Source organism: Psammomys obesus, unplaced genomic scaffold (genome assembly GCF_907164565.1).
Source record: "Psammomys obesus unplaced genomic scaffold, mPsaObe1.curated_primary_1811, whole genome shotgun sequence".
Lineage (NCBI taxonomy): Eukaryota > Metazoa > Chordata > Mammalia > Rodentia > Muridae > Psammomys > Psammomys obesus.
The window spans coordinates 9,653,879-9,676,967 of record NW_026596152.1 but is presented as its reverse complement, the minus strand read 5'-3'; the positions used below and the strand labels follow the sequence as shown (position 1 = coordinate 9,676,967).

The 23,089-nt window shown below is 47.5% G+C and overlaps 1 protein-coding gene across 4 annotated transcripts in view; it reads right to left on the bottom strand.

Annotated features, from left to right (window-relative positions):
• Positions 1–23,089, bottom strand: part of Tom1l2 (target of myb1 like 2 membrane trafficking protein) — a 122,555-nt gene that overhangs the window by 20,400 nt on the left and 79,066 nt on the right. For all 4 annotated transcript variants that reach the window (XM_055593941.1, XM_055593942.1, XM_055593943.1 and 1 more), the window contains exons 5-8: positions 17,215–17,349; positions 15,610–15,768; positions 12,217–12,333; positions 3,118–3,251 (exon numbers count right to left, since the gene is read on the bottom strand). In XM_055593941.1, the coding sequence (XP_055449916.1) occupies positions 3,118–3,251; positions 12,217–12,333; positions 15,610–15,768; positions 17,215–17,349 (545 nt within the window). The remainder of the gene's footprint in view (positions 1–3,117; positions 3,252–12,216; positions 12,334–15,609; positions 15,769–17,214; positions 17,350–23,089) is intronic.

Sequence of the window (23,089 nt, the reverse complement as noted above, 5' to 3'; positions counted from 1 at the left end):
TGTCCTTTGCATATATGTTATGGTTGTTAGCTCGGTGTTTTAGTGGGACTCCTAACAGTGGGAGTAGGGGTGTCTCTGACCCTTTGGCCTGCTCTTGGGACCCTTTTCCTCCTACTTGCCTTGACATGAAGGTTTGTGCCTAGTCTTAGCACATCTTGTCACACTGCACTCAGTTGTTATCCCTGGGAAGCCTGCTCTTTTCTAAAGGGAAGCAGTGGGGGAGTGCACGGGGAGGAGTGAAGGGAGGGTATCTATTGAAAAACAAAAACAAAAGTAAAAAGAAAAATGGAAAGACTACATGGGCATGGTGGTGTATCATTGTTATCTGAGCATCGGGGAGAAACTGGGTCAGGAAGGTCATGAGCTCAAGGCCAGTCTGAGACATACATGTATATAATATATGTGTGTGTATGTGTATATATATATATATATATATATATATATATATATATATAGAGAGAGAGAGAGAGAGAGAGAGAGACAGAGAGACAGAGAGACAGAGAGACAGAGAGACAGAGAGAGACAGAGACTCTGTTCTCTATACCCCTCCTTAAAAAACAAAAGCAAGGCTAATATCCAGTATATATAAAGAACTAAAGAAGCTGAAAAGCAACAAACCAAGTAATCCAATTAAAAAATGGGGAACAGAGCTAAAGAGAATTCTCAATAGAGGAATATCGAATGGCAGAGAAACACTTAAAGAAATGCTCAACGTCATTAGCCATCAGGGAAATGCAAGTCAAAACGACCCTGAGATTTCACCTTACACCCATCAGAATGGCCAAGATGAAAAACTCAAGTGACAGCACATGCTGGAGAGGTTGTGGAGAAAGGGGAACCCTCCTCCACTGCTGGTGGGAATATAAACTTGTACAACCACTCTGGAAATCAATCTGGCGCTTTCTCAGACAACTAGGAATAGCGCTTCCTCAAGATCCAGCCATACCACTCCTAGGCATATATCCAAAAGAGGCTCAAGTACACAATAAGGACATTTGCTCAACCATGTTTGTAGCAGCTTTATTTGTAATAGCCAGAAGCTGGAAACAGCCCAGATGCCTCTCAACTGAAGAATGGATGCAGAAATTGTGGTATATCTACACAATGGAATATTACTCAGCAATGAAAAATAAGGAAATCATGAAATTTGCAGGTAAATGGTGGGATCTGGAAAGGATCATCCTGAGTGAGCTGTCCCAGAAGCAGAAAGACACACACGGTATATACTCATTCATATAGACATAAAATATAGGCTAAACCTACTAAAATCTGTACACCTAAAGAAACTAATCAAGAGGGAGGACCCTGACTAAAATGCTCAATCCCTATCCTGAAAGGCAAAGAGATGGACATCAGAAGAAGAAGAAAACAGGAAACAAGTTAGGAACCTGCCACAGAGGACCTCTGAAATCCTCTGCCCTGCAGACTATCAAAGCAAATGCTGAGATTTATGGCCAACTGTTGGGCAGAGTGCATGGAATCTTATGAAAGAAGTGGGAAATAGTAAGATCTGGAGAGAACAGGAACTCCACAAGGAGAGCAACAGAACCAGAAAATTTGAACACAGGGATCTTTCCAGAGACTCATATTCCAACCAAGTACCAGGCATGGAGATAACCTAGAACCCCTGTACAGATGTAGCCCATGGCAGTTCAGTGTCCAAGTGTGTTCCATAGTAATGGGAAGAGAGACTGCCTCTGACATAATCTGATTGGCCTGCTCTTTGATCACCTCCCCCTGAGCGGGGAGCAGCCTTACCAGGCCACAGAAGATGACAATGCAGCCACTCCTGATGAGATCTGATAGACTAAGATCAGAAGGAAGGAGAGGAGGACCTCCCCTATCAGTGGACTTGGGGAGGGGCATGCGTGAAGAAGGGGGAGGGAAGGTGGGATTAGGAGGGGAGGAGGGTGGGGTTATGGGGGATACAAAGTGCATAAAGTGTAACTAATTAAAAAAATGTAAAAAAAAAAAAAACCAAAAGCAAAACAAAAATCTCATCAAAATAAATTAAACAATAGACTAAGAAACCAGAATGTGTGGCTCTCAACAGCAGTCTCTGACGCCCAGTGCTGCCTCTGAAGTCTCTGGACCTGCAATGGACTTACAGGTGACAGTCCCACATTAGTTCTTGCTACATACCTCCAATAAAGGCTTAAGTGGACTTAATGGGCCGGGAGGTGGGGTCCTCAGATTGGACATGCTGCCAGCAAGCCCACATTCCCATAGAGATCATCCACTCGATGAGTACAGGACCACCCATCCCTTCTGCCAGTCAGGAGCTAAGCACAGGATGGCCCTCTGAGCCTCAACGCATAGGCAAACAGTGCCTGCCTCTTGTTCTTAACTATGTCAGATCATTGTCTTTTGACAAACCTAGACAGGAAGCTGTCAGGCGGCAGAGGGAATGGGCCACAAGCCTCCAAGGGATTCACACTGCTGGCAGGCTCTTTTAATGGAGAAGGCTGGCCCAGACTCAAGGCAAGCCACAACCCTGGGCCAATTGGGAAACTGCCCAAACCAGGGTACAGATGGGAGCTGTTTTCTCAATGCTAGGTCCAGAAGAGATGTTTTTATGACTCTGTCTTGTGGGAGGCTTTGGAAAGAAAAAGGAGGGTTCAAGTTTGTCACTTTACGCAGTCTGGCTGCAGGAAGAATTGAAGAAATGTGTGCTTCCCCAGAGAAACTGTTCACACCCTGCCTACTTCACTCAATACCCCAGACTACTGACATTTACAAAGGAAAAGATCTTTTTTTCTCATTTCAAGACTAGAAATAGAGGAAATCCTTTTCTTTAGTAAAGGTCCCCCTCCCCCAGTCCTTTTCAAATCCAAAGGATCATCAAAGGAGCAGGTGCAGACCCGTCCCAGCCTCCCTGGGACTCACAAAGAGCAGAGGTGGATTCTGCAGTCAGCTACCTGCTGCTCTGTTCTCTGGAGAACAAGAAGCACTTTTTCTGTCATCCAAGAACAAATGAGCATCTGCGATGAGAACTTTCCGCCTCGAACACCTCCCAGGCTCTCTGCCTCCCTCTCCCTGCTTTGTTTGTGAATGAAATTCCTCTGGTATGCCAATCATCTTTTCTAGGGAAAAGACCCCAAAGGACTCTGGCCCCACCTCTCATAGCGGAGGAAGACGTTGTTGAGGTCGTCGTTGACGTGCAGCAGCTCCTCCGTGACCTCCTCATTGGACACTCGGGAGATGAGCTCCACTATGCGGTGCTGCATGGCCCGGCAGGTCCTGTTCAACTCCTAGGAAACACATGCACTTCTGGCAGAGCCTGCTGGGAATGCTTTTCTCACATTCGACTGCCTTTGAAAGGATTTGTACTGATTCTTGAAAGTCATGGAAGGAGAACATGCTTGTTCATAAAACCAGACGTGTGCAGAATGAGAACAGCTCTCTCCTCTCCTGCCTCAGAGGAAGCACTTCAACAGATGGCACAAGCATGCGCATACACGCTTTACACACACACAGAGAGATATACACACTGCTGTGTGTACACAAGTACGTGGTGGTACAAGTCACTTTTTAAAAAGAATATCTTAATGCAAATAAATTTGAAAATCAATATGAGATACCTATAAAGATATAATTTAATAAAGTTATTCAAGCAGACATTCCTATAATTCCATTAAAAACAAAATAAGTTAAACCATCACAAACGGAATAGGCTTTGATGCAGTTTTATGAGAAAGTACACTCTACCTGGGGCGAATCTGGATGACTGAAATAATACAATAAAGCCCATTTTGCTTTGTCTTTGTCAGTTAAGCTTTTATCTATGTTTGATTTTGGTTCTAAAGTTAAACCATCACTCCCTAGTGTTAAGGTTCTGCCACACACTGTCCGGGCTCAGGTGTTAGATGACTTCAACAGTTAACTACAAATCATTTTAAAAGATTTTTGAAATTTTATGTGTGTGTGTGCCTGAGAACATTCATGTGCACCACCTGACTGAAGGTGTCCACGGAGGCTAGGAGACTGTGTCAGATCCTCTGAAACGGGAGTTACAGGCAGTTGTGAATTGAACAGTGTGGGTGCTGACAATAGAATCCGAGGCCTCTGCAAGAGCAGCAAGTGCTCCTAACTGCTGAGCCATTTCTCAGGCCCTGTACAAATCATTTTTAAGGTAGGAAAACATGGTTCTTTGGGCTTGCTTCTTGGGCTCCTTTGCCTGCCACTTTGTACAGACTACCTCGTTTCTTTGCATGTATGCCACACTACACAGAGCTTGCTATTCCACTACTGTTGGGCATGTGGCTTGTGGTATATCTGTCTTTCTTTGGCCAAGCCAAACAATGCAGCAGTTAACACTCAGGCCAGTTCTTACATACTCAGGCAAGCACTTGCACTGCATGATTTCCTCAGAAGTAGAATCTCTCTCTCTCGTGAAAGCATTGCATTTAGAGCATAGATTGGTGGTCAGCGTGAAAGACCCTCCACAAATGGGGATGCTTTACTTGCATTGCTAGCAATATAGCATGATTGTATCTTATGACAGCATCAGGTACTTTATGGTGACATGGACATTACCTTGCTGGGGTCTCAGATGTGCCCCAGTTCTCACAGAGTTCTCTGTTGGCCAAAGAGGGCACCTGAAAACCCCAGCAATCATAGAAACCCTCTCAACTCTTCAAAGCTATACCCTCTTAAGACAGACCCTGTACCTCATAGGAGCCACCCTGCCCCAGAGCAAGCTCCTAGCTAGGCTTTTGTTTGCAGAGCGCCTTAAGCATCTTGTATGACAGACTGACGATGCAACAGAAGAAATATGTCAGGCTTTCAGGCTGGCCCCTTGGCCTTCCTGTGGGCTACGGGGGTGGGGGTGGGGGTGGGGGTGGGGGTGAAGGCAGACATGAAATACTGCTCCTGGACACCGCAGGGAGCTAATAATGCAAACAATAAAGCTGGCCAAACTTCCTCCCCTCAGCTCCACCTCAGAACTAGCTTGGTCTGAAGATGGGTCTTACAGAGTACCAGATCTAGTCACAGCAGGCACGGGCAATCTTAGCCTCTTTTGGTCTCATCATCCCACTGTCCTCCCTAGAAGACCTCCCTTCCCATTTCCCCAGCACCGAGGCTGGTACATAGCGGGCACTTCCCAATGTCCCTGAGAGAATGAATAGATAAGGCAGGGAGCATTCCTCTACCCCTCAGTGCTCCAGCCCTCAATGCTGCGGTTTGTGTGTCCTAAGCCTCACTGTGCGCCCTCCTCCCACAGTGCTCGGCTTTAGGGCTCCATAGTGCCCACCAGCACATAAAGCCTGGATCACCCCCACACAGCTATATTTATCAGCTCAGAAGAGACCTGGACTTGGCTGTGTAAACAAGTCTGGTGTTTACCTGACCAAAAGGATTTCTTGAGACTCCTCCACCCTGGATCTGACCACCCTGCAGGGCCTGTTACCCTCTGTCTAGCCAGAAGAGCACTATCAGTTTCTTGAGCATCACAGAAGGAATCCCAGTGTCTGGACCTTCCAGATGTTTCTCTGAACAGACCCCTCCTCCCTCTTGGCTCTCCAAAGACTCCTACCCTAGGTTTGGAGAAGGAAGTATGATCCCTAGAAGAGGTTCTCCAACAAAGGCAGACCTCACCACATAGGCCCAGGACAAGAAAGCATGACCCTGTCTAGTACTTATGGCTAAGCAACAATTCTTGGCTGGCTTTGGTTGGAGAAAGAGAAGGAAAAAGTCAGTCAGTTCTCCTTCAAACTGGCCAAGGGCAAGGTGAAAGACCAGCAAGTCAGGGAGAATCATGGCATGTTGTTGCAAACATTTCCAAGGCTCTCCAGAGCCCTGGGCATCACCTTCTAGAGCCCATGGGTCATCTCCAAACATGTCTTAGACTTTCAAGGATGGGAGGTGGCCTCATGTACTCACCACACCGCTCAGGATGGTGGGGAGCTGGCCCTCTCTGTCAGCAATGTCCTTTCCTTTCCATTAAACTCCTACTTATCCTTTGAGACCTCAGGATGTTTCCCTACCCCAGTATATCATCATATTAAATTTCAAAAATATAGCAAAGTGCCAGGCATGGCACATATTTTTACAGCATTTGGGAGTCAGAGGCAGTTAGATCTCTCTGAGCTTGAGGCCAGCCATCATGCTCTATATAGCAAGTTCCAGGACAGCTAGCTACACAGAGACACCCTATCTCAAAAACAAACCATACAGGTGCTAGAGAGGTGGCTCTCAGGTAAGAGCACTTGCTGTTCTCTAGAGGACCCAGGTTCAGTTCTCAGAACCCACATGGTGGCTCACTATCATTTGTCATTTATATGGTGTACATAAATGCACACAGACAAAACACTCACACACATAAAGCAAAATAGATACACATTTAAAAATACATACATACATACGTGTGTGCACACGTATCATCCATGTGCCACCACTTATATTTTGCAGTGTCAGCCTTTCCATGTAACTCCCACATATTTCTCTCCCTACCTGCTCAGAATGTTTTCTCGAGATTCTGGAAGATCCTCCCTTAACAGGGCTCACACATCATTCCAGACCTGGACTGCAACGGCTGCCCTGCACTGTCCCCAGAGCTCTTTTAGCAGAGCCTCCAAGTAATGACTAGCTTGCTCTATTCCCAAGAGTGGAAGCCCGGGACAAGAGCTAGATTCAGACCCTAGATTCACAGGAGAGTCATACAGGACTTCTCAGCACACAGCACAGCTAGGCATGGATGTATACGCTTCTGATCTCAGGAGGCCCAGGCAGGTGGATTGCAAGCTAGAGGCCATACAAGACAGCATAGTGTGATGCTGTCTCTCAGCAAAACCAAGAAGAGCAGCCAACCAAAATTCATGGCTGCAAGTCGGTAAACTCAGGGTCCCACCTGAAAACGGAAGCAAGCGAGGTTATCATTGCTTCCATCACAGAGCCCCACCCTGGACAGGTGCTGAGGACTAAGCAGCAGTAGCAAGCAGTATATTCTCCACACCCCGGGCTCTGCTTTTACCTGTATAAAATACACAGACCTTTGCAGAGTCCCACCAAGGCATCTCAGGGACATCTAGGGACCTGCTACATTGCCAGATTACAGAATTCACCTTGGAGGAAGGATCCCATTACTTTCAAAGCCCATTAGGAAAGTGCTAGCCGACTTCTGAAGAACAAGAGCAAAGGGCACAGAGGGAGTGAGCTCATAGACACTAACCCCAGAAGCTTCTGCTTTGACTTTGCATTTGCTGCTTCTCTCTCTGCCCCTCCTGCCAGGGTACTGGGAGAGAAGTCTCTCTTTTCAGAGTCTCACAGGCAGCACGTGGAAGATGCCTCAAGGGCTGTCATAAGCACTCTGCTCACACATTCCAGCCTTCTGACTTCTCTGCACATCTCCTGACTTCGACTCTCAAACCGCTGTCTCATAAAGGGGTGAAAAAGAGTCAAAATCCCATATATGTAGGACAAAATTATTCTAAAGAATATATTAGCAATCTAAAAATTCATGTGTTATTGATCAGTGGTGCATCTATCTAATTCTAAAGTACAACATGCACTTACTTATGACTTACAACTGAATGTGGCTCCAGGTCCAGCTGATAGGACACCCTCTCCTGACCTCTTCTGACACCAGACACACATATGAGACACAGACAGACATGAGTACAAGACCCTTATACACAAAAGTAAAATAATGAATCTTTAGAGAAGGCAGGATTAGAAAGATGGCTCAGTGGTAGAAAATGTGTGCTGCTCTTGCAGGGGACGTGAGTTCCGTTCCTAGCATGCACATAGGGCGCCCCATAACCACGTAACTCTGGAGCTATGGCACCCTCTCCTGGTCTCTGTGGGCTCCTGCACTCATAGGCACATACCCTCCCACAGTAACATAATTAAAAATAAAAATGAATCATTTTTAAAAAGAAAAAAAAGAGATGGAGCAAAACCTTGGAATTTGTGCCACCCCTTTGCCAAGTGGTGTCCATGTGGCTGCTCTGATGCCATCCACAGCCAACACAGCAGGCTCAGTTGGAGATACTCCTGTTCCCTCCATTCAAAATCATGTGAAGGAGTGACTGATTCTCTTCTGGCCCAGAGGCCCTTAAGCTAGCAGTTGTGCAGCTCTCCCTTTCCACTATACAGACTCTGGGCCAGGAATCCCTTCAGTGCCAAAGACTTCTGCTTTGGCATCCTCCTATCTCCGGTTCTCAGCAGCCAGTCACTTCTGCAAATGCCTGCCGTCAGTCAGAACACTATATCAAATACCCTCTTTGTTGCCTAGTTAACCCTGGTGCTGTTATCTTCTCTTCAAGAGACAGTTTCATCTCTCCCTCACAAAACAATCTTTTTATCCTCTAAACCCTTTTTAAGTCAAAGAAGCAGAGAATTCGGTCCTGAAGGTTTGTCCTGTTGCAGCAGCAAAGAGGAAGGGAAAGAGGGAGGTCCCCTGATGAGAGAAGGAGAACATGAAACTAAACACTTGGAATATCCTAGATTTCCTGAGAAAATATGTTGGCTACTCTCTTTGTTGAAATGAGATGCACGAAGCAAGCAAGCAAGCCACAAGCTACTTAAACAGCAGAGAGCAGGGCTTATTTTTCATCTGATAAAGACCTATATAATATCCATCACTGCATACGTTATTATTAATTGAAGACAGCTTCAAAGGTTCAGTTAGTTCCCAATAAAACAAACTCAGTTTCAGCTAAGGACATGCACTTTAGGAAGGAAATGACAGCTTTGCACCTCCGGGCTCATCCCGTGTGTGTGTGTGTGGGGGGGGGAAGATGGCCCAGCATGCCAGTGGTGGCACCCACCTTGAATACTAATACTTGGGAGGCAGATCAGCCATGTCTCTATGAGTTTGAGGCCAGCCTTGTCTTTATAAAGCATACCAGGCTAGCCAGGGTCACATGGTAAGACTCTGTCTCAAAACAAAGAACAAAAAGAAGGTGCAGGATGACAAGAGATTTGACAGTATTGCTTCCTGTTCCTATACAAGTGGAATGCAAACAGCATGCACAGTGGCCAGTAGGTAGGTCTTACAACAATCCCTGGATACTTAAGGCTCTACTCACATGGGAAAGAATTTTCTCTGCTTTTGTCTAACACAGACCAAATTAAAGCTCAGGAAAAAGACTTGAGTCAATGTGCAGAAGGGCTTTTCAACAATGGTTACAGAAACTACAATCTATAGAGGACATGCCCTGTGACAGTCTCTTTCACAGTGATAGTAATCACTCCAGGCACCAAGGAAGGAGATACAGATGTAGGAAGGCTTTGCCTAACTCGGAGACTCCCACACTTGCATCCAGCCATTTGTAAGTTGTCTGCCCTGCTGTGTTCACAGGCCAACCTAGATGCCTGCTGGAAACAAACAGTGCTTTTACGACAGCCAGAACAGCTTGTCACTGGGGTGTGAGGAAAAACCGATCCAAGACTCTGGAGAGGAAAGCTGGGCATAGGTGTTGAGTTGGACTAGCTGTCTGGAAGACGCTGCTCAACTCAGAAAGTGGAGGAACTAACACCCACCCTGGGAGGTGCTTAAAGTCCCTCCCAGAATCTTACCTCCTTGGGGCCTCCAGCAAAGCTGACAGCACTAGGTGTTACTGGCCTTGGCCTTTCCTCAAAGACAAGTCACTTTTCCAGGAATCCTCAAACAAGTAGTTCACAAGTTTCCCTGTTGCTCTCATGGGTTGTGGGAGGACACATCTGGAAGAGCTTTGCCATAAGCAGGAAGCAACGGGGATGCAAACTGCCCATGAGTTCAATTAGCCACGGGTACATCCTGAGGATGGCACCTCCAATTACCTCTCTGACCACTCCCTGTACCTTCTAGCCATCAACTTGCACTCATGTCAAGAGCAGCTTGTGTCTGTTGGTGGGGACATTTGGTCTGGTGACAAATATGTTTATTTCCAGGGCCCTGGCCAACATTCTAAGCTCTAGACTACTTGTGCCCTGAGCATTCTGGCTGTCTTCCATCTTGCACAAGGAGTCTTGGGGGCAGATTCTGACCCCATAATGTTCCAAGAGGACAGTGGCATTTTCCCATATGGAAGGCTCGCGATTCTGTGGGCGCCACAGCCTGCTGTTGGCTGACTGTTGGGGCAGGAGAAGGGCGACATAAGGCAGTGGCCTCCAGCCAGGAAAAGTGAGTCTGTTCACACAGCTACCCGTTCCTGCCTCTTCCACACTGAAATGACAGCCTCCCGCAGGCTCCCAGACATAGTCTTTTTCTGTTTGATTTATATGACAGCAGTGGGGGCCAGTAGGCTCTGAGTTGGAACAAAACAGAGTGAAGGAAAATGTCATTGGAAGCAACCTATTTTTGAAAACTGAGCTGATGCCAGGAGACTAGGCTCTGTTATTCTTGGCTGATGAGCTTGTTTAAACAAATAAACAAATACCCTGCAACCACACGCGTTCGCACGCATGCATGCATGCATGCACGCACGCACGCACACACACACACACACACACACACACACACTATTCTGCTGTCTGTTTTGGCTTTCTGGAACCATCTTAGTGTTGCTCAACCCACTTTCTACTGTCAGGAGCTGGGTTCTGCCCGGAGCACCAGTCCCCACCCCAAAGAAGGAATTCCAGCACTGATGCAGCATAGTGTCGCCACGTCACCCTGGACTAGCCAGATTCTTGTGCACCATGGGATACCTATCAGAGTCCTCCTGCAGGCCAGGGTAGAGGCCAGTGATGGGGTGTTAGAGAGAGGTAGGCCCACAGAGCATATCACACGGTCACCACCTCATGAACCAGGAGCCTGGTTTGCTGCAGGTGTCAGGGAACCAGAGAGGGGGTGCTCAGTGCTCCATACTAGCCAAGGGTACCTGTCTCAGCTTCAAGAGCAGCCTGATGTCCAGGTCCCTTGCAGGTGAGCAGTTTCCTTATCTGTCTCCTGTATTTAGCTGGGAGCTCCCTGAAGCAAGATCTATATCTCCTATTGTCTATGATTCTCAGACTATATAGTTGGTGCTGGACCAGGAGAAGGCCTTTACCCAGCCTTGTCCCATAGGAACTAAGGGCATGGAGTGGGGACTGGGAACTCCAAGCAGCAGAATGAAGGGTGTGCATATTACCAAAGCGCAGGACCATCAGTGCTGAGTTTCATAGGTAGCCAGTGAGTGCATACAAAGTACACACAAAGTGGGAGATGCAGCGCTCAGGTGGACAAGACTGCCAGACAGAAACAGCAACAGCAGTAGCAGCTGTGTCATGAGGCATGAGGTCAGGTCATCAAGCCAGTATGACTCCTGATCTGTCCACTCATGAACCTTGCCTCTTGGAGGAGGGATCTGGTACTTGTAGCTCACAGCATCCTTTCTCTGCCCTTGCAGAAGGTCACTATTCCGGAGAGCAGTGCCACTGCCACTTTCTGCAGGCAGTCATTGCAGGCTAATATAACAGAGCTCTGCCTCTGGCTCTGGGCCTCACAGGCTCACAACCAACTGAAGGGTGGGACTGCAGGCTGGCTTGCTCCTGTCTCCATTTCCTGCCATGCTGAAGCTATGCAGGGTGGGCTAGGGGTGTGGTTCAGCGGGGAAGTAGCTTGTCTAGTGTGCAGAGGCCCAGGTCCCATCTCTAGCATCACGATTTATACTGCCCAGAAGCAAAGAGGCAGGGGGTGGGGTTGCAGCTTCTCGGGAACCATAGAGAACCACCAACCCCAGCCTGATGTCCCAGAGAACAGGAGCTCTGAATTTGCCTCTGAATCTCCTTGGGATGAGGGAATATCAGGATTTCTCTATGCCATCGAGGACCCAGAACTCTTATTCCAGGATGTTTATGACGCAATAACAAGGGAGCAGCAAAGCCACGCACAAGATTGTATGCACAGCATGATTTCAACTTGATGTAAAATAAATGGACATAAAAAAAGAGTCTTACTGAAAATAAATCAAAATGTAAACCACTTATTGCAGATGGCTAAAAGCTAAGGAAAATTATTTTTTTGTTTTGATAGGAACATATTCCACAGCTGTTGCTTTAGACTCGGGGAAAAAGTTATTAAAGAAAAATATTTAAAGTACAGAGAGCAATACTGGCCTCTACCCATCTCCAAGAAGTAAAGCTGAATATGAACCAATATGGGCTTGCACCCTCTCCACCATGGTGCCACCAGACTTGTCAGTTTGGTTGTGCACCCAAGTAGGATTCTACCATGGTGTGCAGCTGCAGCATTGCCACTAACAGACCCAGCCAGGAACTCGGCCCACGCTTCATAGTTAAAGCTGTCCTCACCTGTAGTAGCTCCAGGTCAGAAGAGTCCTCCTGCCCAGGGACCATTTCTGTTAACATCTCAGACATGACTTTGGTGTTCCCCCGAACAATGTCCAGCTCACTGCGCAGCCTAGCAATCTGTAGGTCAAGGAGAAGGCAAGACGAAGGTCAGTTAGCCACAAGATCATAATCAGCCAGCTCATGGCCTGAGAGATCAGGCCTACTGTGAGATCGACTAGATCAACCTCAACATGCATGCCAGGAGTGGCCTTCTTATCTCCCTTGCTCTGCCTATCGAGGCTGGCAGTATGGTGAGAACTGCATGGAGGAAGCACTAGAGCCCTGGCCACTAACAGTCTGTGGTTGGTACCTCCCTGGCCATGATGGCGAATAATGTACTGTGAATAACCGAGGCAGAAGAAAGCTGAGTACTCACAGCTCTTCTTCCACAGGGCCCTGAAAAAATCCTAAGCTTCTACCTAGGCTTCTGTTTCTTCTCTCTAAAAATCAGTGTATGGGGGTTGGAGAGATGGCTCAGTGGTTAAGAGCACTGTATGTTCTTTCAAAGGACCTGGGTTCAATTTCCAGCACCCACATGGCAGTCCACAACTGTTTGTAACTTCAGCTCTAAGCGATCCAATGCCATCCTACTAATGCACATAAAATAAAATCAAACAAATTAGGAAAAAAACCCCAACAGTGTATGGTAGTGCAGGTGCTCCAAGACCCCCTTAGGGTAGAATGACCCTCATGCTCATAGACTCTGTCCCTGCCAGTGTCATACCCTAAGGGAGGCTGGCCAGTGCTCATAACATTCTTCTGAGATGGTGAGGCATTAGAGCAGACTCAAGATCACCCCACCCTGCTCAGTCAGCAGCATCCCCAAATCTGAGCTTTCTCTCCTGCAGTTGGCATACTATGCATCGTCTCCCTTTGTCTTCCAGTCCTGAGCTTTGGGTTACCTCCCGGGGTCTCTAATCCTTTCAAGGTACCAGTGGAAGCCACAGGGACCTTCTTTGTCCACAGTAAAGCTCATAAAAGTTATATAAAAAATGCCATATTTTCTGATAAGAGTCCAATGCACACCTGACAGAGTCACAGCCTGCCTGGAAATATGTGCAGAGCTCTAGAAGACCCAGTGAGTAGAGGGTGCCATAGCAACAGCAATGTCCAGAGATGGACCAGCTCTTTCCAAGCTTATCCTCTTACCTATGGAAAGGGAATGATAGCCCACACCTCACAGGTTGCTGAGCAGCTAGCCTGGTAAACCTGTACAACGCATGCTGCTGACCACAGGCATGTCCTGTTCGTGTAGCTTCCCAGGGCTGGAGTGTTGGGGGAATCTTTTCATAAGATGTTTTTCTGTCCTTCCTTACCCGCCTAAGGCATTTTATGATTGGTTAAAATAAAGAGCTGAATGACCAATAGCTAGACAGGAGGAGACAGGAGAGGAAAAAATGCTGAGAAGGAGGGGGGGGGGAGTTTGCTAACGAGATGGAGAGGAAATCAGACATGCAGGGACTGAGGAGAGGTAATGAGTAGTGCGGGAGAAAGTAGATTGGGGTACACAGGTTAGTTTGAGTTGTAGGAGCTAGTTGGCTACCAGCATAAAATGAAGGCCTTAAGCATTTATAATTAATTAAAAGTCTCAGTGTCATTATTGGGAGTTGGCACCTTGAAGACAGTATGGTGACAGAGTGGGTACTTTTCTGCAAAAGACCTATTCCAGACCCATACATTTCTCTCCTAGCAAGGCCCTTCCACTTTCCCCTGGCTTGCTGAATACAAACATCCACGACCAGTCTCCCTCAGCCTCCCCTGTGCTGCAGGAGTCTCCGCAGTCTTAACTGCTCAGGAGACAGACAGAAAAAAGACCCACCTCAACAGTCACCTGGAAGATGGTTTGGGCTCAAAAAGGCCCTTGCCAGCCTCTGCCTTACTTGTGGGGTGGCCCCAGAGCCTCCTCAACATCTTGGTGAAGGAGATTCTACCACTGATGGGTTCTGAAGCAGGTCAGGCCAGACAATGAGGCCATTGTCTGCTTCAGTTTCCATTTTCTACCTGGGGTGGGAGCCACAGTTCAGAGTTCCTACACTTCTTACCACCCAGGGCCTCCTCTTGGCTATTCCAGCTGCTGAAGGGCCCTTTCTTGGCATCCACTACACTACAGTGAGCCAATGCAAGGACACCACCACCATCCAGCTTCAGATACTTTCTGCTTCCTCTTAGAGCAAACCTGGAGCTCTACCTGGAGCAGGGCCTACAGCCAAGACCTTCTGCCCTTCTCCCCTTTACAAAGGCTCCAGCTCTGAGTGAAGAGGGGCAGCATTCAGTGACCCAGCCTGACTTAGAACATTGACTCCACATTTCAGCAGTAGGATTGGACCAAGCCCCAGTATTTGGTGGCCACATGGGAACATCTTCCTTCTGTGGACCAGGGTCAGGGCCTGGCTACCTGCTCAGACTGAAGTTAGCTGTTTTAGTGAGGCGCTACATGGAGCAGCAGAATGCGGTTCACACCCAGGCCTGTGTGACTCCTTGCTTGCATCCTGCTTTCATTAATGCTCTCCTTAGCACTGGCAGAAGGACAGAGTCCTAGCACAACACTACTGTTACCTATAAACAATTGAATGAACCCTGTTTTAACAAGGTTCCACAGTAATGGCACTGTAACAAATAGGTACTAAAAACACTGAGTAATTATTTTCAAGTCTCACCCATTCTTAAATCTTAACTAATAGAACTTCTATAGATTCAACTAAAAATATTCTCCATAACTTCTCTAAAAATACAATTTAGTAAAATTATACTAACTTATCAGGAAGTGACCCTCTGACAAGAGGCAGTGTCTGATGGAGACAGGAAGAGGCTTCTGGAAGGCCTTCTTAATCTAGCTGCTGCCTCCAAGGTGCCTCATTGAATAAGTGTGAACTGTGGTAGCCGGCACATCTCACGGGATCCGTGCTCACCTCCCCAAGTGGTAAATGCCTATTTGCAGCTAAGCTATGCTCCTTTGCTTTGGACCTTGCTTTCTGTCATGACCTTCCTGCTCAGCCTACATGTTAATCTACTCTGCAGATGAGCTACTGGGTGTTCCCTGGTATGCCACTCCTCTGTGCTGTGTATGTCAATGATACTGCCTGCATAGGCTTCAGCTAATAAAACCCAGGCCCACTCCAGAGCCCTCAGCGCCATAGCCCCCAGCTGCCATCTATGCTCTGTTCAGCTCTGCTTCCCAACACAGCAAGAATACACACTATTGCAATGATCTCCAATCTGTCCACTCCAGGCCCTTCCATTTTTTTGTCCCTACCCCTCGCACAGTACCTGGAAATCCAGGGAGACTTCTGTACCCTGGAAAGGTACAAGAGGGCAGTAGTCTGCCTTGCTTACAGCCTGGAAGCACACAAATACCTGTTCTGAGTTGGCTGTGATGGGGCCAGTCACACTTAGAGCCGGGGCCTGCAGCGTAGAGTAGGAAGCTGGAGAAGGTGAGGGATAGGTGCCGGCATTTGTCCTGGGCTGCGACTGGGACCTGGGCATGGTGGTGGCCGGATCCATTTCTGGGACACTCTGGCATGACAACAATATTTTTGGTTCAGTTGGGTGCCTATGTGGCTTCGCTTGGCACGGCCCCCAACACAGGTGGTGCTTTCAGTTAGACTCCACCTGGCAGTCTGGGCAGTCTCTCCATCAGGGCAGTAGAGCCACCACTGTCTCTTTCTTTCCTCCCTCCCTCTTCCTTCTTCTCTCTGCCTTCCAAAGAATATGCTGCAGACAACCAATGTAACCCAAAAGGCCCCACGGGAAGCATCCTGGGAGCATTCCAGCCATTGGTTGGGATGTCATTAAGACTACTTCCAGGTCAGAGTTCTTACTAAGTTTTGCTAAATCATGAATCCTTACTTGGTACCACAGACTACTTTACAAGAAGACCCATATAAATAGCGATCATATAAACTTTTTCTTTGCAATTATCAGAACAGCAACACTGTTCCTTCTGTGTTGTTGAAAGAATACACAGGTTATGTTTATATGACAAAGCATAGTGATCTGTTCGGAGGGGTCACAAGACTAAGGCTCTGGGAAATGTACTTTATACCCTCTGCCCACACAGGTATCTCAGCTAGCCTCACCAACATCAGTACACGTGTTTACACAAGTATGGTGAGGATTCCATGTGAGAGACATGGCAGATGGAGACCAGTTAGGCCATGTCTGGTGAGCCATCGCTGGTACCTCTTCAGACTGGGTTATCCTGGTTCTGCTACCTGGGCTGGGAGCTGCTTCGTAGCCAGTACAGGAACTAATTTCCCAAAGGAACCGTGATTGGCACTGTCAGAATCCATTTAATTCTGAGTCACAGGGCCACTCTGGTGACTGTCAGCACAGAAAAAGGTTCTTCAGGATGTTTTAACACTGGACTTTCCTGGGTTTTGAGTCCCAGAGCTGACAGAATTTGAGAATGGCTGGACTGATGCTGAATGCCCACTGATTGCACTGCAATGTGGCTTAGTAACAGAATGCATTCTTAGCAGGCACAGGCCCTTGGTTCTAGCTCCAAAAACATATTAAAAGCAAAGAGATTACCTATTTTATAGTCACACTGTACTGTATACTGAGAGCTGCTCTTTGTCTCTGATGAGCAACACCACCCCTTGGTACCACAGAAAATAAGGACAGATTCTCACACATGATCTACAGTCTTCTGTAAAGCAGGTGCTAATGACCCTCACAGGATGGCTTAGCCAAAGCAGCCATTTCCATGAAAACTGCTGAGCTGAACCCTCTATCATATTCCTCCACTGTCAGTGTGAAACTGGGAGAGACGCTGCTGCCATTTAATCACCAGTCACCCAGCTGTCTCCCTCTGCATCCCCCTTGTTATTAAAAAGAAATGCCCTGGAGCTTTAAGAACACATGACAAGCTGAATAATGCAAAGGCATCAGCAAAAGGCTGGTATGATGCTTGGCTGGTCTACAGGCAGTCTTTCTAGAAGATACTAGCTGGAAGCTTACCCGCTGGGGTGTGTGGATAGGAGACAGGGCATCCAAGTCTGCCATGGGAAATTCAATTCCCTTCCTCTTCAGTTCTTCATATATGTGCACAACACCAGTGAGGTCAGGACTGCTCCTAAAAGCGTCTGCCCACGCCTGGGAGGAGAGAGGAAGGCCTGTCAGGAAGAGGAAGTGGTCCTTCCACAGGGTGGCAAGGTGCTGGGAAGTCAGCACAACCCTTTCTGAAGCTGGTGCCCAGTCAAGACACATTGGCAAATCCTATTTTGCTTCTCTCCTGCAATCAGTGCTGTGACACAGATGTTGAAGCCCTGGCTTTCAGGGATGCCACTGAATGTGAACAAATACATAAAACTTAATTCAGTATATATTTCCTTAGAGAAATGGCAGAGAATTAACACTGAAATACCTTGCATACCCTATGATGCAGGCATTTCCCTCATCTCAAGGAAATCAATAGCCAGAGCTATTGAAGGAAGTGAAGACTTACCTCAATGCCTCCCATTTGGAAGCCCGATCACCAGCCCCCCTCCGGCCACCTCACCTCCCCCATGGGGGCAGGAGCCATAAGCAAATTGAACAGAAAGAAGAGATATTGATGTGTGATGAGAAGTCAGGCTGACTCCTGTTTTCCTCGGCAGATCAGTCAGGACTAAAACTTGCTGGGTCCAGTCCTGTCACTAACAGGTGGCATGACTTCAGCCCAGGGGCACAAAGGTCTATCGGGAGCCAGGTTGGGGCTCACCCCACCTCTCAGGAGCCATGTATCAACCTGGTGCCTTTCTATTAAATTGTGCAGCTGACAGTTTCAGCATACATGTGCCCAAACACAGAAATGAAATTGAAAGTACCACCAGCAGATTGTCTTGAACAAAGAGAGTCCAAAAAGGAACAACAGACTTATGAACAGGTTACCACTGCTGGTGATGCGATGCACAGACTTCTTAACAATTAAAAAAAAAATCCTATTAAAACCCAGAAATTATTCAACAGCCTCTTTAGAAACAGGGTCCCCTGTGCCTTTACTGCAATATGCACCCAAAGGAGGAGTGCTACCTTTTAGAGATGTCACCATCACAGCATTTAATGGCCTACAGCCATGAGCTCCAGCCAATCCCAAGGCAGCCACAGAAAACCACCAGAGCCACTAGAAGTTAAAAGGCCATTTTCCCAAAAGCTTCCTTAATTGTATCCAATGCATATCATGCACTACAAACAACACTGTCAGCCTGGCTTTCCCTTCTTGATGCATTTATTTACTATGCGTACTTGGGGATTTTACATCACCATGACACCAGGACAGCCTATCTCTGCCAATCCTTTCTTCTGCATCTGAAGGTATCTACAGAGGCTGTTGGGGAGACCCAGATGGAGACCCATGCAGCCTCAGCCTTGGCCTGTCCTATTCTTCCCACTCCCACCAGCTGCTCTTGCTCTATCCTACTCAAAATCCAGCTCACTAGGCTTTCAGTTTAGGGACCAAGCTTGAGAGTCTCGGGGCTGGTGGTACAGCACTTGCCTAGCATGCATTAAACCCTGGTTCTACGCCCAGCCCTATAAAAAGAAATAATAAAAATAAATAAACTTTAGGATCTAAAAACTATGCTCACAGCCCACTGGGAGAGGTTGGGAAACAGCATGGTAGTTTTTCCTGGTGCCACTTCCTGCCTCTGTTTTCATGAAGAAACAAATGGCCCTGGGGACCTCCTTACCGTTTCCTTGCTCCAACCCAAACCTGAGTTTGAGATGACGAGAAAAAAAAAAGACTACAGGTCCATGCTGTTCTCTCTAGGTAGAAAGTCCTCAGGACTCCTCCCCATATTCAGACATGCTCAGGACCTATACCTGCCCTAGGGGACTGAGACATGTCCCAAGGTGGGACTATCAGGTTCTCCTCCGGCCAAGAGCTCAACCCTAAGTATAACAGTGAGCTGGATCCTTTTCCTCACCTAAGTAAATTGCCCTCTAAACATACGAGCCTGGTAAGTGGCTCAGGACCAGAGGACAGAGCTAGCTTGCATTGCTATGCTGAGTGGTGTGCAGAGAGATGTGATGGTTTCCTGACCTCTTCTGTCACTTCGCAGGTGCAGCTGTACCCTGGTCATGGTGACTAGGGTTTCTGGAAGGTCCTGCCTGTCATGACAAACTCTCCTCTTTAGCTAGACAGCAGGGTTGGCTTTAATTTGTAGACAAGAAGTCTTGATTAATATACCCTATCCCCACCTGCCACACTGCCAGCTCCTGTCTAGGTCCCCTGGGCAGCCTGGGCCAGACTGCTGAAAACAAAGCATATGCTCACAACAGCAATCTCCCCTGAATAAGAGTCTGATGCCAACAGAGGAACAAACAGAGGGAGGGAGGAGTAGGGATGGAGAAGGGAGGAAGGAGGAGGAACTCACTTTAAAGGAACAGTTGTATGTGAGGACATGGGGATGGGAGAAATTATAGCTGTCACATGTTCTAGCATCTTCTAGAGATATGCCTGGAAAACTGCTCTTCTCTCCCTCACCAGCTCAGGCATCTTTAAAAGGACACACAGGTCTCTTGCCCTTGTACACAGGAGGCAGTCAGTCAATAGCTGTCAGGCTAAATTTAATTGAGTTCTCACAGCTACTAAGCATCCTTATTTTCCTCCTTAAGGGGCAGAGGAGATGTCAGCAACTAATGGGACCGTGATGAAGTAGTGGCCCTGCTGCAGGCTGAACCAGAGAAGAACCCCCCCCAGGGGAGCTGAGGCTAGTTTTGGGAGGTCTTGGTCACCCTGAGCCCCTGAACTGAGGCCCAGGGTCAGTAGAGAGGATAGAGGCAGGGGGCTTCCCAGGTGACCACCTTATCAGGAAGCAGGCTCCAGGTAGCATAGTGCTGGCATTCTCTCAGGTTCTCTGTCACCAGTGCTACTTAGCCAATGACATGATGGCCACCTCACTAGATGTCAAGACCCTTATGTAATTCTCTCTTTTCCTGTCTGTGGCTTCAGTATTTGGAGGCTGAGAGACCCAAAGGCAGGACTGACAGGAGGACAAAAGTCAATCTGTGTTTTAGCTTTGTGTGCCAAACTGTAGACGCAACATGGCTACATTCTGACCATTTCTACAGCCCTCAAGGTTTTGAGTAGCACCTTTCAGAGCAAGAGATAAGTGTTCGTTTGAACTATGGGTCCTAGGATACCTGGACAAAAGGAGGCCGTCTCCTTCTGCTCATGCCTCCAGCATAGGCTTTCTGCTCCCAGAGGACAGTGTACCCACAAGTTGCTAGAGGCCTTCACCTGAAGCAGTGTAGTCAGCATGCTCCTCAGTGATGAGTCTCAGGTGCCACCAGGCATCTGACACTGTCAAAGAACAGGAGCTCTCAGGCCTTCCTAGGCTTCCTTTCCATCCCAACACAGTCACTTTCCTCAGTAAAAAGATACTGCCTTTAAGCTGGGCATGGTGGCACTCAACTTTAATCTGAGTACCCAGAAGGCAGAGGCAAGTGGATCTCTGAGTTGGAGTCCAGGCTTGGTCTATAGAGAGAGTTCCAGGACAGCCAGGACTACACAGAGAAACCTTGTTTCTAAAAAACTATGAAAACAAATAAAGAGAGGGAGGGACAGAGGGAGAGAGAGAGAGAGTGAGGAAAAAGAGAGAGAGGAAGAGAAAGAGCTTTTAGATTTTAGTGTTGGGATATGGATATGGTCAGAGGCATGAGCAGCCTGTGGTATTCTACCAGGATGAGCCCATGCCTGCCCTTCAAAATAGCTTTAGGGAGCCTAAGGGATGGCACAGAATGGGGCAGCCTTCCTGTCTTCTCGACAGGTGGGATTAGAGAAAGCAGAATGGTGAGTATTAAGAACAGCTAAGGGAGTAGTGAGAAGGTGGGGCAGTGAAGCCTGTGATGGTAAGGCCAGGGTGGGAGCACTGGCAAGCTGCTAACCAGGCTCTCCTGCTTCTCGTTGGTCTTTCTTCGCCCCATCCAGAGAGGCAGAGGCACAGTGCCTCAGGCCCAGGTTTGGTAGATAGGCCAAGAATCATGCTGCCTGCCCATGGTTCATCCAGGGAGCACAGGAGGACATGAAGATAGTCTTGTTTAGGTGTTCAGGACCATTCAGAGAACATCAGCCTAAGGGGCTGTTTTTACAGGGGACGTTGGGAGAAAAATGCTCAATGGTGCTTGTTAACTTGACATAAGCATGAGTCACATGGGAAGAGGGAACCTCAACTGAGGAGTTGTGGAGATCAGATTGGCCTGTGGCTACTTCTGAGAGAAACCCTCTTAATTATAACTGATACGGGAGGGCCAGCCCACTGTGGGTAGCTCCCATCACTAGGCAGGTAGGCCTGGCTGCATTAGAAAGCTAGAGAGCACTGAGCCGGTGAGCGAACTACTAAGCAGTGTTCCTCCACGGTTTCTGCTTCGGTTCCTGTCCTGGCTTCTCTCAGTGACTGAGTGTGACATGGAACTGTAACCTAAATAAACTCTCTCCTCCCCTAAGTTGCTTTTTGTTACTGTTTTGCCATAACAACAGAAAAGCAAGCTAGAACATGGAGTATCTACGGATGGCTAGAGGACAATCAGTATTAATCCCACTGGCCAAGAACAAGACCACTACTACAATTTTGAGCAAAATTTGAAGCAAGCTTTAATAAATACCGGCCAGGTTGATGGGCACTGGCCAGGTCCACACCCAGGATTCCCAGAGAGTGGCCACAAATTATGTTAGTCTGGTGCTTATAAAGGTAAAACCCACAAGGCTGTGTATTTACACCTTCATCCAATGGGAGCAAGCATACATCCTGACATACTTCCTGCCTGTGTACCTCCTGCCTACATGTGATCAAACCACCTGTGCAGGTGGGGCAACCAAACCTGTTTACAGAAGCAAAAACACATGGCTTGTTATCTCACATGAACAACAGCCCCCAGCATTCCAGAAAGTAATCTGTCCTCACGAAAGTGGGGCTTACAGGTTAGAGGCAGTTGTGTTTTGTAGATCTCTTAAGCACAGTAATTTAAACTTAACACATGACTTTAGCCCTCACATAGAAGGCACAGAAAGCCTCACTGAGGGGCAGGATGGGGCACAGGAGGAAGGCATCAGTGTGTATGTGTGTGTCTTCGTAGAGATAGAACCCAGGATCCTCCTATAAGCCAAGCAAGTGCTCTACACTAAGCTGTACCAAACTGGTGGATTCTGTTCACAGTTGCCTCAGAGGGCTGCTGATGGTAAACATATGCTATTGAAAATGCCAGTTCTATGGGCAATTCTAGGCCAACCTAGTCACCATGCCTGTGACTCCAATTCAGTAAAAGGTTTGGAGATGGTGGGTTGGACATAAGAGAACACATTCTCTCACCTACTCCACCACAGGTACAAAAGACTTCAGAAAAGCTGTCTCCTCCTTCTGTATAGCTGTAACTGTGCTCCCATCTTGGAATAAGAGCCATCGTGTCCCATTCCCCGACCCACTCCTGCCCCAAAAGCCTGAAGTATGTTTCATGAGCAGGAAGCTGGTAGGGCTTGTCTGTGTAGTGCCTTACTTCAATGCTTTCCAAGTACCTATACATTCAGTGAGCTTCTCTGGAACAGAAAACTTAGGGCTAGGCCCATTCCATCACTCCCAGCATCCAAAGGCCAGCTCCAGTCCTTCCTAGCTAGGCCTTGGCTCCAAGAGGCTGGGCTCTAGCAAGTACTAAGGAAGACTTTGGATTGTGCTGACAGCTGCACCATTAGCAAAACCACTTTCCTCCAGCAGGATTTGCCTTACAGGCCACTCCCTACTCACAGCTGTCAAGAAAAACAGTGATTGTCACCACTTTTCTATTCTATTCTATTCTATTCTATTCTATTCTATTCTATTCTATTCTATTCTATTCTATTCTATTCTATTCTATTCTATTC